The sequence below is a fragment of the Schizophyllum commune genome (assembly GCF_000143185.2).
Source record: "Schizophyllum commune H4-8 unplaced genomic scaffold SCHCOscaffold_18, whole genome shotgun sequence".
NCBI lineage: Eukaryota > Fungi > Basidiomycota > Agaricomycetes > Agaricales > Schizophyllaceae > Schizophyllum > Schizophyllum commune.
This window is the reverse complement of record NW_026089555.1, coordinates 179,252-195,975: the sequence shown is the minus strand read 5'-3', so window position 1 is coordinate 195,975 and position 16,724 is coordinate 179,252. Positions and strand designations below refer to the sequence as shown.

The window sequence follows — 16,724 nt, the reverse complement described above, 5'->3', positions numbered from 1 at the left end:
TTCGGATATATCGCTTAGGTAATCGACTTCGGGTCACGTCTCCACGAGGCGAGTTCGAATTCTGATGAACGCAACTTGTTCCGTCCACCCATGGGCCGGCTTCGAAGATTGCCGGTCGGCCACCGCTTCTTCACCGCAGGTGGCCTCGCGTACCAGAAATGAATAAATTAGCCAGCATACAACAGTGATGAGATCGTGTCTTTCTTGCTACCACCATCATGGCTTGGATACCCAAGGTTTCTGTCGAGGAGGGTGCGTAGCTTCGTGCGCAACATCTGAGAGATTGCTAGGCCTATGGAGAGCCAACCTTGATTATTTCCCTTCTCTTTTCCACGTCATTCAGTCTCTGACAATATTTCGCAGCGCAGCGTCAACTGCGAGCTCCCGGGTCCCTCCTCGAGACCGAGGAAGTCTGCATCGACGGACGTGTCCTGCGCACCTTCAAGAACCTGCCACCGTCATGTCGCGCCCTCTGGCTCGGCGCCGTGAAGATGTACCCCGAGCGCGAGTTCATCGTCTTCGAGGACCAGCGCTACACGTTCCGCGCCGCGCATGAGCGCGCCGTGCGCACAGCGGCCGTCTTCCGGGACACCCACGGCATCCGGAAAGATGCGTAGCCGTGCGCACCGCACACCCACTGCAGAGTCTCAATCGGCCTCGGACTGACGGCGACGCAGGCGACCACGTCGGCCTTGTTGCGAGGAATTTACCGGACTACCTCATCCTCTTCTGGGCATGTCGTGCGTATCGGGGTCGGACTGCTCCGAGCAGCGTGCTAAGGTCCCTTTTATCTGACATTAGACCTCCTCGGTGCAGTACCGGTGCTCGTGAACGCGTGAGTGGCGGTCGTAATCAACGGGAGCGCATTTGGGACCCGAGGAGCTCATAATCCTCCCCCAGACTTCTGCCGGCGGAGACCATCAAGTATTGCCTCGTCAAGTGCCACTGCAAGCTGATCGTGCTCGACTGGGAGCGCGCAAATCTGCTTGTGAACGCCGTCGACGGCCTTGTCCGCGACTCGCACGCAACCTGTGGCATTGTAGTGATCCACGCCGCGGAGGGGAAACGCACCTGGAAAGGCATAAAAACCTTGAACGAGGAGCTAAAGCAGTACAGCGGGGACGTGTCGACGGTCATCTCCGCCGACCCCGCCTTGGTCCCCGAGGACAACGCCATCATCCTGTTCACCAGCGGTACGACTGGTCTGCCGAGTATGTTGCATCGCATGCCTGGTTGTGATTAAATGGCTCATCTCCGTCAGAGGGCGCCCTGAGCACTCAGCGCGCTTTCCTGAGTTTGCTGTTCAACGTGCGTTCGAAGCGTCTCAACTTGACCTTGTCAACCGACCCCAAACAGAGCATCGCTGGTACGCGCCGCGCAATGCTTCGACGCGGGGAGGAGATACCTACTGGCGTCGTGCCGGAAGCGATAGGCATATTGCTCCCCGTACCTCTCTTCCACATCACAGGTAGGCTTGTCTTGAAATTTGTGCAGCAAGCGAACTCATCACTGGCATGCAGGCATGGCAATAACGGTGAGTTTGCGTCGGTCAGATCTACTGAGTGCTTGCGATTGATGGAGAAATCCAGCTCATGGCCGTCTTCGGTGGGGCCAAGCTCGTGCTGGTGCGGAAGTATAACCCTAAGCAAGGTATCTCACCTATCACATACGTTTATGCCTTGTTCCGTGGCTGACGACTTCCCAGCCGTCACGTACGTCTGCGGAGCCGTTGCGAATTCTTGCATTCTAACCTACTCTCAGCCTCATCAAGAGAGAAAATGTCACATTCATTACGGCGTATGTCCTCCACGCTCACAATACACATACTTCCCTCCATCAAGCTAACTCTCAACCTTGGCACCAGCGTCCCCACCATCATCTCAGACCTTATTGACCTGGGCACTTCCGAGCTCGCCGGGCACGAGTTCGCCACGCTCGGCATGGGCGGCGCGCCCGTCCACAACCAGCTCGTGCAGCGGGCGAAGAAGAGTTTTCCGAAGACGATGATGTGCGTTTTTCCCGGTTCTTTCCTTTTCTTTCATCCTTTCGATTTCGCATCTCCATTCTGTTTCCTCATTCGTAGCCTCTTTTTTTTTTTTTTTTGGGGGGGGGGGGGGTGCGCGGGCTTGGAAAGGATTTGGTTGACAACTTTCTCTTAGGGCGCAAGGCTATGGATTGACGGAGACGAATGCGACGGCGACGTCTAATTGTAAGTAGCTCGTCATAGCCTTTTTTCCTTGCCGACTACCATGCTCACTTCCGATTACTTCCCCCAGCCGCAGAAGATTTTGCAGCGCGACCTGCGAGCTGGTGCGTATTATGGTGAATACTATCATGGGAGATTAACCCCTATCCCATACCTAGCGGTCTTCCAACCCCCGTCACCGATATCCTCATCGTGGACGACGATGGCAAGGTTCTTCCGCCGGGACATGCGGGCGAGATCTGGGTGCGGGGGCCGCAGGTGATGAAGAAGTACTACAATGATCCAGGTTTGTGCTCACTGCAAGATTGACTGATGTTGGTGACTGACAAGCGGGTGGCAGAGGCGACGGCGAAGGCTCGTGTTCCGCTGCTATAGGAAAGATGATCGGCAAGCTGAACGTATGGTGTATTTGTGATACAGGTATTTACGAAGGTGCGCTTTGGGGAATTCTGGGCGTCGGATATGTTTCTGACTATGGCATGCAACAGGACGGCTGGTTCAAGACGGGCGACGTCGGGGTCATGTGCGCGGAAGGTTTCCTGTATATCCGCGACCGGAGTAAGTACCTTCCTAAGGTATGCCCAATACCGCCTCGCCTTACTGACACATCCTCACAGAGAAGGACATGATCATCCGCGGAGGCGAGAATATCGTACGTCTCATGCATCGATCGCACCTGGTCTGACGTCCTGCAGGACTGTCTCTCCATCGAAGAGGCGCTATACACCGAGCCGGGCGTACTCGAAGCGGCCGCGGTCGGCGTACCGGACGAGCGGTTGGGCGAGCTGCCCGTGGCGGTAGTTTCCGTGAAACAAGGTTCGTCGGGTTTGTTGAGACATCAAAAAGTCACTGACGAGCCTCGCTTGCTCAGTGTACCGTGGCAAGGTGACCGAGAAGTCCCTACTTTCGCTGATAAATCAGAAGTGAGTCGCTTCTTCCACCCACTGCATGAACAACAACCTTATCTTCTGCTCAGACTACCGCGCTTTGCGGCTCCCGTGATGATCTCAGTGCGGGATGGTGAACTGGGTAAGCAGTATTCCTGTATATCGTCTTCGAGACCGCGCGGCTAAGCATTCGCCAGTGCATAACGCTGCTGGCAAGGCCATGAAGAACGTGCTGAGGCAACAGGCTGCGGAGGAGTGGGAGAAGCGGAAGAAGATGGGTGGACAGGCTAAGGCGAAGCTTTGAGTCTGGAAGGTACCTCGGACTCTGCATACCAGCACGGGCCCGAACTGCCTGTGCGCCCTCGAATTTTCGTTATTACTGGCCCTCAAACAGGGTGAATTGTGGATGGAATGACGTATAGCCTATATATCACTTTCAAACACAGATATCATAGCTCGCTTACTCTGTGTTAATTTCTAAGGCTCGATTTGCCTCAGACGAGGAAGCGAACAAAGACTTCCTGAAGGAGATACTTACACGTGTAACAATGATTTGCTTCCTCATTTTCGATGTGGCGCTTATTCCTTCTTGTTCCCGACCTCCACCAAGTCTAGAACATAACTGCATCCCATCTACTCTGGAGACGCGAGGAACAGGAACGGGAGAGACGGTGCTCAGAGGGATTGTTCACAATCCTTGTATGTCGTGAATGCTACGGGTTCTTCGCTCATTTCGCGCTTGCAAAGTAACGAAATCAAGAAATTCGTGGCCCCGCAGCGCCAGCTTGTACAAGGCATGCCAGTACCACACACATGCTGCCCTTCGTGCGCAGGCTGCGCCAGCGCTGTCACCGCCCGCGACGGCTCAAGGCACGAACCACGATCGGGATGACGAAGGGAAGGAAGGGGATCGTCCAGTCAACATGGAACCGGTCACGAAGGCACTCCGGGAGATGGTGCTTGTCAGCGGTCTGTCGAGCAACGTCTCGTTGGACGCGAAACGGAAGGACAAGGTCGCGGTGTCCTCGCAGCATCTCGCGTTCGAGAACATCATACTGCTCCTCACCCATCATGGCCGGTACCACGAAGCTGGAGTCGTACACGGGAACATGCTCGATGCAGGCTTCATCCCCTCCCCCGCGACCAACGCCGACATGCTCGTCATCGCACTCGCTGCCGATCCCTCCGACGAGCGCGCCATCCACACAGAACTCGCCGAATGCTTCAAGCGATCCATATTCGCCGATCAGGACCTCCCCCCACTTATATCACTCATGAAGCGCCTTGGACATCCACCCTCTGTCATTATACCCGTCGTGGGCATATACCTCGCCGTCAAGACGCAGGACCCCTCATACCGCCCCACACAAGGTCTCATCAGCGACTTCGTGGAGCTGCAAATGCAGGCGGGCATGGAACAGGAAGCGCGTATCACGCTGCGCCAGTACCACGGCCGCACACTAGACGCGTCCCTCGAGAATCAGGCTGAGCTTCTGTCCAGCCTGACTGGCCACGACGAGAACGACGCGGAGGCCGACACGCGGCTCGTACGAGCGGGTCTGCGTCTTGCAACCCAGCGTGACGACCCCGACGCCGGTGTCGATGTGCACATCCTCAACGCGATCCTTCACCGCCAGATCGCGCATGAGCGCTGGGAACTCGCCTTCGCGCTCTACGGCGTGCTTGTCGAGCTCGGCGCGCGCACGCCAGTGCGGCCCGACGGCGAGACCTTCCAGGCCGTCTTCTATGCGACGACGCTCCTATACAAGCCCGTCGTGGCCACGCGGAATGCGGCGCGCAAGCAAGAGCTCGCGCAGCGAGTCCCGGAGAATGCGGTGCCACCGTGGCGCGTATTCCAAGACATGATGCGCTGGCAGTTCAACAAGGCGTACGAGCGCCCCGACTCATCGGCGGCGCTAGCGCAGGCGTCGCTGGTGTCGGCGTTGCGCGCGCTGCTGGCGACAGAGGACTATGCGGGGACGTGGGTCGCCCTGAGGCAGTTTGCGGAGCGGGGGCTGGCTGTGCCGCCGCAAGCGTACCTCTATGTCGTGCGGCACCTGACGAAGCAGATACGCAACAGTGTTGCTGCTACCCACGCAGAAGTCAGTAGCTACGCGGCCGCTGTCGAGCGTGGCACCGTGCAGCCGCGGGAGCGCGACCCCATCTCGCGCTGGTATGCCCACCTCATCGGCGAGGACTCGACCCTAGACCTCGCCGACGACGCAGCCGTCGCCGCTCGGCTTTTGGCTCGCGGTCAAGAACCCATCGAGGAACTCGCCGACCCTCCATCCACTTCGGAGCAGGACGCCGCCGCACCCATCCTCCCCACCTACGCGCACATGACGCTCAAGAAGGTCTTACCGCCACGCACCTTCCTCCCGCCCACACCGCTCGAGAACCTCATGCGTCGCGCCGTGCTGCTCTCCGCGCCCAAGGCGAAGCGGTGGGAGTACGACGGGCGGCCGGAGCAGGCGCGCGCGATGGTGCAAGAGAAGCTCGACGAGGCGTGGCGCGCGATGGTGCCGGAGGGCTTGGAGTATTGGACGTGGCGGCAGGATTGGCGGCGTGTGGTGCCGGCGAGGCACAGGCGGAGGCGGTAGCGGGCATGGTGAGGGATAGGTTGGTGCAGATTGGTGCTGGTGGTGAATGGTGGCTGACCACGGTTGCAGACCTTAGAGTCTGCTCCTCTCTCGAAGCCCCGTGCTCGCCGCACCCTGGCGTGCATCCTCAGTCGCCACCGGTTACATCGACTCCACCTTGGAGACGTCGGTCCTTCGGACCGCCCTCGCGTCGCAGGCTTCCGCTTACGGCCAAGCTTGTCCCCCGAACGCTGAGGGCAGCGCCTCGCCGCTGCGACGGAGGATATTGGAGGGCGAAGAGGATACTAGAAAGTACTAAAACTATGTTTGTCTAATCAACGGCGAGTATACCGCCATAATGCCGCTCCTTTGTGTACTTAAAAGGTAAAGCACGGCGGTCTGCGGTGTCTCAAGGTATGTAGTTGCAGACTATTCCTTGGGTTGATTAATCCTAACGCCGGACGGCGGGAAAAAAGGGCTCCCAATCCAAGTTTGGGACCAGCTATTTGTATGTTCATTTACGCTGCGCCATTGAACTGACTTGACATTACAACATCCGCTTTACCTTATTTCCCAGTAGCTGCGTAGCTGCGCGAGTTGCTGTACATCCTGTGGTCGCCAACCCCACTACAAGTCAACCGCGCCGAATGTGAAATTGTACTTTGTCTTGTGCTCCCTACATCGCTGAGCTTAGAAGTGATACGCCGCACGTACATATCTCCTGAATAGTCTACAGTCTTACGTCTCGAGAGTGAGATGGGACGCAGCTGTCATAGCTGTCACATTCATCGGACTTGCATGTTACCTTTTTGGTCATCTAAAGGGATGGACGTGAGAAACCCTCCAGCCATTCCTTCCCGAATCCCTCCCATATTTCTCCAGCTACTTCCACTGTCAACCCAGCTCTTCACCGATAGCCTGCTGAAGTAATGTATCGACCTTCGACAGGCCGAAGGATAAGTCCATTCAAGACTTGACTGATGGGCACGCTCTCGAGTCCCGGTGTCCCAAGGCTTCGCTCCTTCCCGATCGCCAGTCTCCAGATTACGACGGAGAAGACTGCGCCAGCTTTACAGGTCCAACAACCAGCAGATAGGTGAGTAAGTTGTTATTCAGTCAGAGATACAAGTACATTTAGCCCTAAGGGCCGTCTACAGATCAAACTATGGCTACACTTGGAGACACACAACGCAAGCACATACACGACCATGTCAAAGAGTACAGCAACACGAAGAGAGTCCGCGAAGCGACATTGAGAAGAGCAAGAGACAGACAACGAGAACGGCAGCAATGACAACAAGCAGCAGGGAAGCGAGCAGCACACGACCGAACACAGGAGCACGACGATGATCAACGAAGAGCACAAGCAGAGCATAGCGCAGACGACCCGAAGGTGCGTCGCCGGCCCGCCACGTAGAGCAGCTGATGCACGACAGCATCCGCACACCGAAAGCGCGCGCCCGAAGGCATTGCGCAAGCGACGTCGTCCACACCATCCACCCAATCCATATGCCCGACATTGAGACCTCCCCCGACCCCATGATGGCGACCCGCCACACAGAACCCCGCCCACTCACCTTCCCAAACCCTCTGCGCCGTCAAGCCCGGCGCCCGCAAGGTACCGAGACATCTCCCCATCCGTCGCAGCGACACGACTCACCGCGTCTGCTGCCCGCACTGCCGGCGTTCCCGCCAGGCCGTCCGTCGTGTCCTCGTCCGAGCTGTCGATGTCGTCCTCGTCCTCAACGGATCTGTGAACGCTAGAGGTCAGTCATGTCAGTACGACGCACCTTCGTGTCCTCATGCCTGGGCTCGTTGGAGCGTTGCGAGCATGCGAGAAAAGGTGGTCAGTATAGAAATCGACAGCAAAGCATCCCACGCACCTTCTCCAAGCGCATGCGCGCGTTCCCAGTCTTGCGTCCGCGGAAAGCTTGAAGAGGACTTGGGGACAATCGAAGCACGGACGGTAGCAGACATGACGGGACGGCAAAAGGCGAGTGGGCAGTGGGGCAAAAAGCTGCGCGAGGTGCGTCAGTACCAATCCTCCAATCTGAGCAGATGCACGACTCACCAGACACGGTAGTCGAACTCACGGCTGCGACGACGGGGAGATGCCCTTTCACTTGCGGACGGGTCAGGCCGTCAAGCACGTCAGGTCGAGAGATGGCAAGTAGGCGGGCACCGCGGACGCAATGTGCGCCACCCGCGGCGAGTATGGCAAAGGTCAGTTGGGGTGAGTTCGGTACTTGTCGAGACGCGGAAAGGGCGACGGTTGACTGGACGCCAGCGCCGCTAGGTGGTCATGTTCGATGTGTGTGCTGCAAGTCTGTCGTCAGCGCACGCACGCGAGCCATAGCACGAAGGTACGTACCGATGCGGATCGCTCTCGAACCGTTGTGCTCTGATCATCGACTCGTCAAACGGTCTTGCTTCGTCTGGTTCCGCATGCGATGGTGCTGTGCTTTCGCTGTACACTCTTCTGCTCAGGTCCCTTTGTCTCTGTGCGCGCCTGCTGATATTTTTGCTGCCTGGTCCGCCTCTCGGGTCATCGTGCTCCACCCCTCTCCGACACGCCTCGCTCCTACAGGTCCAAGATTATCTTCGCCTCCTCTGCGTTCGGTAACTCTGGTAGGGATGGTCGCGGTGTGCTTCCCAGTCATGATCTGCTGGCCTATCAGGCAGACCATGCACGGTGGGCGCCGTCGACGGCCCACCGCCGTCTTGCCTGGGCTGACGGCGAGCTTGATCATCGCGAGGACCATGGTGAGGATTGGGTGTGCCGTTCTGGTGGCCATGCCTTGGAGGATACCTCGGGCTAGAGGATGACGGCCCGCTGCGCGAGGCTTCGTGGTCGAGTGCATCTGAGCGCATGCCGCCGAAACCGGAATGCAACTCGTCGTCCGTTCGATCCTGCAAGGTATAGTTTCGCGGCGCGCGTCGGTCAGGTCGCTGATCGTTGTCTATCCACGCGGGCCTTGGTGGGAGGCCATGCAAGCCGGACGGACCCGCCCTCGACGTCGACGTGATGTCCCGATTGCTGCTGCCACCCGCGCGGTCTTCCCGCTCAAAGCGGCGTGCAGGAGGGGGCGTATGCGGCGCATGTCTAGAGGTCGATGTCGAAGGGCCACTGCTAGACTCAGGGTCGTCCCGTCTGCGATCCCGCTGCCTTAGAGTTTGCTGCTGCGCACACTTCCAGTCGCCGTCGGCTGCTCCTTCGGCTGAGCCTGCCTTGTGAGGCCTCATCCCAGCCGAGCGCGTTGCGCGATCCTTCGCTTGACGTGGATGCCTTGCGGGTCGACGTGGAGTGCTCGGTCCACCGCCGTGCCTGGTCTCGTTGTGACCATATGACGATGGTCCTTGGTGTTCACGAGTAGGCTGCCGCGGGCTCCGCCAGTTCTCATGAACAGGGGACGGTGTTGCCCGACGAGAAAACTCCGGGGAAGGCGCTGCAGGTCGTTGGCGAGGAGGCGTCGAGGGGAGACGGATACATCCACCCATGGGAGGAGGGCCGTCGTCATCGTCGTTGTCGTCGTCGTCGACACCGTCGTCACTGGGAGCAGTGTCATCTTTGGCTGGCCAGTCGTCCTTGCCCAGTTCGTCGTCCTCGTTTGACTTGAAGTAGAAAGCCTCCGTGTCATCAGCCCAGTCGGCCGGGGCGTCACCGAAGTCGATGCTTGGGAGTCCAGCCACTGAGTTGGCAAGAGAGTCGTCTTGGGCAGGATAGTCCTCGGCGACATGCTCCTCTGTGTGCTGGTCCGCAAGAGACTCTTCCATGAAGGGATCTGAAAGGTGCCCATCAGCTTTTGCTTTGCTCTTGTGTTAGCGACACGAACCTTCCGGAATCTCTTGAGCCCTGCCCTTGCCCTTCTCCGCCGCCGTGAACCTTCTCGGCGATGACTGCGTCGCAGGTGGACGAGCCACCGCGCTCGTCAAATGCCCAAGGAAGCCTGCCTTGATCGTCGGACGCACAGCCAGAGGCTTGCGCGTCGCCGTCTCCGCCTCCGACTTCAGTTCACGGAGCCTTTCCTTAACACGGTCGAAGTCCGAGATCTTTGACCGCGCATAAGTTATGGCTACAGCGGCACCCTCGCGAGAGTCGTGGTCCTGAGCTGCTGCTTCATTGAGGTCGTCCGCGGCAAGTTCCTTATCAGGCTGGTCGTCGTCCGCCAAAGATGTCCGGCTGGACGGTGTCGGGCTAGAGGTAATCCATCCGTCGCCGACGCTGCTGTCATCGCTCGATGATTGTTCGACCACGATCGGCGTCACGGTGGTGGGCCCGACGAGGCTGATTTTCTCGACGTAGGTAGGCTCTTCGACGTGGGCGGCTGCCTCGGCGGGGGCGTCGTTCGCTTCCGAGAAGACGGGCGCAGCGGAGGGCATCTCGTCGAGGGCAGGCGTGGCGGTGCACTCGTTAACCTGCTCATCGGCATGAGCGCCGGCTGGCGCTTCGGGCACATCGAGGGGGGCAACGACGACGTCAGGCGGGTCGATCGATAGCTCAGCCTGCTCGGTGTTGACGCCCTCCGGCTCGACCGATGCGTGAATCGTGTCCTCGACCATGAAGGAGATGACCTGCGCAGCCGAAGCACAAGTCACTGGCTCAACCGCGGCGGGAGCGTCCTCGTCGACCTCGGAGGACGTCTCGGACTCGACCATGAAGGTCATGTCATTCAAGGCAGACTCGTCGCAGACGGCGGTCTTGGGATCGACCGAGGCGCGAGTAGCCGACTCCGGGATAAACTCGGCCAGGTGCATGAGCAAGATGTGCATCTTGAGCGTCGCGAAGGCGGGCTGCAGGTCCATGGACTTGCGCTAGATGATCGTTAGCATGAGCATGTACATGTACATGACGATGTCGAGGGCACTACTCACCTTGCGCATAACGACCTCAATGGTAGACGTGTTGTTCGCGAGGACGGGGCCCGCGATCTATGAGAGTCATCAGCTACTGTCCAATTCATGCATTCGTAAAGCACTCACCTCACGAACCCGCTCCTCGGCCTCCATGTTCGCGTTCTCCATTGGCGCCTCCACCATCAGCGGCACGACCTGCATGGCCGGGCCCATGAAGAGCACGCGACCCTGCTCGCTGAACATGACCGACGCCTTGAAGACGACCGGGGCAGTGTACGCAACGTCGGCGAGGTAGGTGACAGGCGCGAGGTAGACGACGGGGGTGGTGTAGACGGCCGTAGTGGTGTAGACGATGGGGCGGGTGTAGACGGTGAGGGTAACCTCGACGTTGTCGGTGGTGACGACCGTCTGATTCATGGGCCCGATCGGCGAGGGATAGATAGACAGGGAGCGGACGATGTCCGTCCCCTGCTTCTGCTCGACCTGATGCTGGGTGTCAGGGAGTACATGGTGAGGCAGAAGTACTAGACGCACCTCAACCTGGAGCTCCATGGCCTTACGGGGAGTGATAGCCATGCAAGTAGCAAACATCGTCTTCTCCTCCTTAGAGCGCATCTTCTGGCGCACCAGGCGCGCGCACGACACAACGGCCGGCACGACAAACTCAGTGACCATGAAGCGGTACGCGGCGGCGAACGCCAAAACAACGCCGACCTGCAGAACGACATGAGCAACGAACAGATTAGAAGCACCCAGTCACAACGCACAATAAGCGCCAGCGTCCTGAGGCTGAGCACAAAGTCGATGACGACGAGCACCTCGTCGTCCTTGGGGTAGACGAAGATGAGGGGGTACCTGCTCCACACGATCACGATTTCCTCATGCTTGAACAGCGGGGGCAGGTCGAAGGTCAGGGCGGCCTGCAGACCAGCCCTGTACGCTGCGAACACAAGGCAGACGAAGCCCTGGATAAGCATGGTCAGCATATGTGCTGTGGCAAGACGGACAGCACGTACAGTGAGCCAGGTGCGCAGCGGCGAGAAGGGAGGGGAGGCGGGCATGTTGGTGTAGAGCATGTAGATAACGGTGACGGCGATGGCGAGGGTCTGGTACGGGAGCCATCCCTCCCCAAGCCAGAAGCCAGCGTGGCACGCGGCGAAGAAGGCGAGGAGAGGGTTGAAGGCCATGTAGTCAAGTAGACGGGGCTAGAAGACGATGAGCAGGGCGTAGGACGGAGATGACCGGGGACGTACCTTGTACGGCTTCCCGGGTACCATCTTGAGGTGGAAGGTGGTGAGGGAAAGGACACCGTTGACGAGCGGGGAGAGGAGCTGAATAAGCGCCGTGGTCAGCGAGGACTCAGAGCGACGAACGTGCGACTCACCCGCACGACACAGCGCTCAGTCCGGAGAAGCACGATCTAGGCGCGAGTGAGTACGAGGGGAAGCTTTGCCACAGGGAAGTACCGACCACCGTGCTGATGATGCCGATGCACTGTGCAGATACGGTCATGCTGCCAAGGGCGTTGCAGACCAGATAGAAGAACTTGGGAGTACGATTGGTGAGCGCCACGAACACCGATACGCGGGGAACGACTCACGTAGAGGATGCCACAGGCGGCGAGGCGGAGGGGGAGGCTGTAGACCCATTGGAGGCAAAAGTTGACCTGGACCGCCACATAACGGCGAGCGTCAGCAGGCGCTTAACGGCCAAAGCACTGGTCCACGCACCACAAAGATGAGGATAGCCGTGATGAACCTGTCCATGTACATCTTGCAGACGTCCGTATAGGGATTCGGGACTGTCAGAAAGGCGACCTTGACGTCCTTGGGGATGGAGTAGACGATAGCAACCAGGGAGAGCAAAAGGAACAGGCGCCAGATAAACCGTACGCGCGGTGAAATACAGCTATTGGAGGAGCCACCGGCTTGGCCGGTGTGCTCGATGCCGAACGCAGGTTCGGGCATCGGGATGGGGTGGGGGGATCGTTCTACGGGTACTCTCAGAGTAGGTAGTGGTGGGGGAAGACAAGAAGGATCGTGGGACTGCGAGGGCCTTTTGAATGCCGGGGGTCCGGACCCATAACCGCGTTTGGGCACAAAGACAATAAGGATGCCGTGACGTTACTGGCCCCGCACGGACCTGCCGTTACGCTGCTGTGCGTAGGGCAGTGCAAAGGTGAGGAAGGGCGCTTCATAAGGGCGCTTGAGAAGTTGGAAGGAGGGGGAGCGGGAAACATGAATTTGATGGTCGATCGCTGGGGCGCTTAACGCTATGGAGGGCGCGATTGGACTGGGAAAGCCGGGAAAGTTGGATTTTTGGGTGCTGGGTACACGATGTAACTGAATACAAGGCCTCTGAAGGCGCTGGAGACGACGAAACAGGCTGGAGAGGGACAGAGAGTGATGGTTCGAGTTGAACATGACTGAGCCGGTGTCCGCCGCGTGGTTTGATTCCGGCCTTCCCATCATCACAAAACGTGCATTTTGCTGCCACCCCGTTCCTCCCGGACTTCGGCAACCGCCGCTCAAGCTCGTCCTGAACGTTCATAACCTCCTCCTCGTCCATTTCCTCTCAAAAACTGCCTCCCAAGCGAAAGGGCAGAAGGTCCTGGCGTGCGCGGCGCCCCGGCAAAATTGCGATAAAAATCGCCTAGGCAACGGCATCCTCTCACGCTCCCACCGGTCTTCTGCTCCTTATCGTGTCCATCAGCCCGCGCCACCGCGATGGAACGTGCGGTACGCAGGAGGACCCTGCAGCCGCTGACCTGCCGCTGACTCAAAAAGCATCTTCTGCGCATAACAGTGCCTTCTCGACCTCCGCTGAACATCATATGACCCCCTCCTTGTACCAGAATTCGAACTCCGCGAATTTGGGATCAGAATCGATGATTCTCTGCGGCGGAAAGGAGTGGAACCTTGTCCGCCCGCCGATGCTGCTACTCATTCCTCAGCTTGAAGACCTACATCGTTGCGTAGCGAATGAAGAGCAGTACGTGTACGTCCTTTTCCCGTCCTTCCTGGCCAATCCTATCCCAATGCCACAACCTTGTTATCTCCTCTGTCCGGCGCTTAGCTGATTATGCCTGAGAACACTGCATGTGGTACCTTTACGGCACTCTCAGGCGGCGGGCGCTCGTTACCCGTGTCACGGCCTACTATTCGAATTACAGCCACAACGCCTCGCGATAGTCTGCAGGACGAAGCACGCCTTTGCTGATCATGCCCCATTTCTCGCCTTATCTCGTGCGGCTAGCTGCAGGCCTTTTACGTGCGCGGGACGGCGCTGTTCCGCGTGCTGGGACGGCCCCATACTGCTATAGAGGAGGCACGGGTATTTGCTGTCAAGAAGAGGACCCCGTGTCTGCGTGCGATAGATGCTGGAGTCTGGACGCTCTTAGAATCACTAGTCTGATCCTCGCCGTTGCTCCTGGAAGTTCGACAGCGGCCGAAGGCTCAAAAGGTTATAGGCGCTCGTTCTCGCCGTAGCTGGCTTATATATACTGGCCGACCCTCTATGATATCCTCAACTCCTCCTGCTATACGGCTGGGTACTGTCTGGTTGCCACAGGACCCTCATGAGTAGGATAATATATATTTCGTCATTTCGCGAACGCGATTACGGCGTCCGCCACCGCTCTTTGATCCTGTATGGCCGCGCGCTTGTTCGAACCAGCCGAATCTTCGTTAGGATGCTTTTGAAAAAGCCAATCGCAAGCAGATAGCATTATTATAGAGCGCGGTAATGTATAAGCATCACGGTCATATAAGGGCTACAGAACATAGTAGAATGGGTAACAGATCGGGGACATGTCTAGATGAGGTGGCAGTGAAAACGTATAGTAAATTATGGGAACGTGAAATATAGGCCGAATACGATCCGTCCTAGAGTTAACATGCAATGTAAAGAGCGGATGAGGGTATGGATACAAGAAATGAGAAAGGGATGGGGAACATCAGGACATGTTGTCAAAGTCGTAGAGGAAATCGTGAAGAGAGACCGGCTCCCTTCGTTGTTCGCGTGCTCGTGCGCACTTCACGTCGTAGACTTCGCACTCTGAATCGCGGGTAAAGCTCAGTAGCCCCCATCACGACCCCACCACCTACGACTCCACAACCTACGACCCCACCACCTCCGCATACACGCGCACCGCGATCGCGTCCAGCTGCTCCTGGTTGTACCCAAACAGCGCGAAATGCGTGTATATGTCGACCAGCAGCTCGCTGCGCGACAGCGCCCTGTCGAACCACTTCGGGCACGCATGGCGCACGCAGGGCGTCGGGCACGCGTGGCGCACGCAGGGCGTCGGGCACGCGCGGTCGGTGCAGTGCACCCACTGACAGGGCACGTACTGGGGCGTGGGGACGGGGACGAGGTGCGGCGTCCCGTTCGCGACCGCGCGCATGAAGGTGTCGTCGGAGCGGGCGAAGGCGAGCGGGCCGAGGGAGTGGGAGGGTGGGATGTGGGGGGTGTTTGAGGTAGAGGAGGGCGGAGTGGAGGCGTGGCTCAGAGGGCTTGGTGTAGAAGACGATGCTTGGGAGCTCGGCGGGCTTGGGATGGAGGACACGACCTCTATCCAGTTGTCGGACAGTCGATATGTGCCAGGTGGAGGGAGGCAGGCAACATTGTGTTCAGTTTGTATTGCGTTCGTCGCTTGGTGTGATGTCGACGCCAGCGGCTGGTCGTAGATCGAGCTGGCAGACTGGGACCGGCTCGAGCCCACCATCGCATGGCCGTTTAAGCACGTCGCTGGAAAATAGGCTACCCTTGGCGGGCGATAGTACGTGCCAGGCGCGTGACTGGGATCATCGAGTATAGGAGGTGCGCTGTCCTCGCGATAGTAGGCGGGGTTGGGGTTCGTCTTATGCTGTTCAATGGGAGGCTGAGTAGCAGCTTTAGATGCGCGCGCAGATTGTCTCCTGAAGAGGAAGACGGATGAGTGGAAAACTCAAGAGGATATATTCATTGATCGTACATAGACTGTGCTCTACCTCGCGCGGCGCGAGTCCTGCGTGGGCGGGAGGAAGATGAGCTAGGGGTTGCTTTTGGGGTAGGTTGCGGGCTCGAGGCGGGGTGTAGAGAAAGGGCGGTGGCATCGATGGCTGCGGTGGCAGGGCGCACGGGCGTATCGACTTCCATGGCGCTTTCGTCGGGGAGAGAGGCCGTCGGAATGCAGGCCGCTTGAGGACCATTATCAGTGACAGATTCGCCAGGAGCGGCAGACGCGACCGCCTGCACCTGGGAGGGACCGGTTCCCTGGTCGATGCCGCTGTCGCCACTGTCAAAATATGTGAGTCACCGAGTGGCCTAGTCGACTACGCACGCCACTCACCTACACCTCAGCTCGCTGGTGCCCTCACTCGGAGGAGGATCAGGACGACCCTGGGTAACCTCCTTCGGGCTCTCCGGCAGATTGAGGTACTCGTTGATATCGAAGTCCGCCACCTCAGGCTCTTCCTCCATCGGCTCGTCCAGCAGCGACGGATCGGTCGCGCCACTTAGGTAGCTGTTCATGTAGTCCTTGTACGCCTGCGAGTGCGGTGGCGGCTTCAACGACTTCACATAGTCCTCGTACTCGAACTCGTTGGGCGCGACCTTGGGTGGCTGCGCTTCCGGAATCTCTGCCAAAAATTTCTCGGCCTCCGCGCCACTCGCCTTGTTCATCCACTGCATGAAGCCGACTTCTGCAGGGGGACGGTTCTTGCGAGGACGTCCTGGGGTACGGCCGGTCTGTTTGCGGGGCGGCATGGATGTCTGGAGATGGGTGGCAGTGGGTGGCAAGGGAGATGACGATGATGGCGAAGGTGCAACCTATATAGTCAGAGTCATAAACCCGCATGGACCGATTCCATTCCTGCGCGTTTGTTGTCCTCATGGCCATCACGTGAGCGGCTTTGTCGATGTCTTGCCATGACTAACCAAATCCGGAAGGTTTTGTTGTTTCGCCGAGATGCCGAACATGCAAGGCGAGCAACACAGCGCCATCCACTTTGAGGGCTGGAGATCCACATGTGGACGGCAGCGAGGATATAGGAGGTTATGAGGATTACTGGAGGTCATCTGGAGGAGGTCAGCAGGCCGAAATGGTCAACGGCATCGGATAGTGACACTCACCCAAAGGCCAATGCGTGTGGCAATATTCGACGCTTGTGTATGATCACTACTGTGGTATGACCGACAACAAAAGGTTGTATAGTT

At 58.4% G+C, this 16,724-nt stretch overlaps 5 protein-coding genes across 5 annotated transcripts; 2 read left to right on the top strand and 3 right to left on the bottom strand.

The window, feature by feature from the left end:
• Nucleotides 1-218: 218 nt before the first annotated feature.
• Nucleotides 219-3,397, top strand: SCHCODRAFT_01176878 (acetyl-CoA synthetase-like protein; the record flags this gene model as incomplete). The annotated part of the gene is made up of 18 exons (XM_050341180.1): nt 219-252; nt 364-563; nt 644-740; nt 802-835; nt 901-1,211; nt 1,262-1,468; nt 1,582-1,650; nt 1,776-1,797; nt 1,865-2,008; nt 2,160-2,209; nt 2,277-2,310; nt 2,365-2,492; nt 2,537-2,764; nt 2,824-2,858; nt 2,902-3,022; nt 3,078-3,129; nt 3,183-3,235; nt 3,291-3,397. The coding sequence occupies 18 exons, from the start codon at nt 219-221 to the stop codon at nt 3,395-3,397; spliced, it is 1,926 nt and encodes a 641-aa protein (XP_050196939.1).
• Nucleotides 3,398-3,689: 292 nt separating this feature from the next.
• On the top strand, nt 3,690-6,086 carry SCHCODRAFT_02645617 (uncharacterized protein). Its single transcript, XM_003026187.2, has 2 exons — nt 3,690-5,712; nt 5,763-6,086. The coding sequence occupies exon 1, from the start codon at nt 4,017-4,019 to the stop codon at nt 5,691-5,693; it is 1,677 nt and encodes a 558-aa protein (XP_003026233.1). The 5' UTR covers nt 3,690-4,016; the 3' UTR covers nt 5,694-5,712; nt 5,763-6,086.
• A 700-nt stretch (nt 6,087-6,786) lies between these two features.
• SCHCODRAFT_02645615 (uncharacterized protein) lies at nt 6,787-7,222 on the bottom strand. Its single transcript, XM_050346453.1, has one exon. It carries the CDS (start codon nt 7,190-7,192, stop codon nt 6,884-6,886), a length of 309 nt encoding a protein of 102 aa, XP_050196938.1. The 5' UTR covers nt 7,193-7,222; the 3' UTR covers nt 6,787-6,883.
• A 23-nt stretch (nt 7,223-7,245) lies between these two features.
• On the bottom strand, nt 7,246-12,493 carry SCHCODRAFT_02673869 (uncharacterized protein; the record flags this gene model as incomplete). The annotated part of the gene is made up of 18 exons (XM_050346692.1): nt 7,246-7,432; nt 7,552-7,689; nt 7,744-7,767; nt 8,044-8,128; nt 8,387-8,823; nt 8,863-9,057; nt 9,078-9,257; nt 9,286-9,454; nt 9,506-10,484; nt 10,545-10,601; nt 10,653-11,015; nt 11,061-11,240; nt 11,294-11,491; nt 11,543-11,731; nt 11,780-11,857; nt 11,911-11,946; nt 12,127-12,192; nt 12,257-12,493. The coding sequence occupies 18 exons, from the start codon at nt 12,491-12,493 to the stop codon at nt 7,246-7,248; spliced, it is 3,798 nt and encodes a 1,265-aa protein (XP_050196937.1).
• Nucleotides 12,494-14,434: 1,941 nt separating this feature from the next.
• Nucleotides 14,435-16,274, bottom strand: SCHCODRAFT_02594735 (uncharacterized protein; the record flags this gene model as incomplete). Its single annotated transcript, XM_050344017.1, has 3 exons — nt 14,435-15,445; nt 15,502-15,804; nt 15,859-16,274. 3 exons carry the CDS (start codon nt 16,272-16,274, stop codon nt 14,644-14,646), a joined length of 1,521 nt encoding a protein of 506 aa, XP_050196936.1. The 3' UTR covers nt 14,435-14,643.
• Nucleotides 16,275-16,724: the final 450 nt, after the last annotated feature.

Bases quoted from the DNA above. Each gene is read 5' to 3' on its own strand.
- SCHCODRAFT_02645617 (XM_003026187.2), top strand. From the start codon at position 4,017: ATGGAACCGGTCACGAAGGCACTCCGGGAGATGGTGCTTGTCAGCGGT.
- SCHCODRAFT_02645615 (XM_050346453.1), bottom strand. From the start codon at position 7,192: ATGTCGGGCATATGGATTGGGTGGATGGTGTGGACGACGTCGCTTGCG.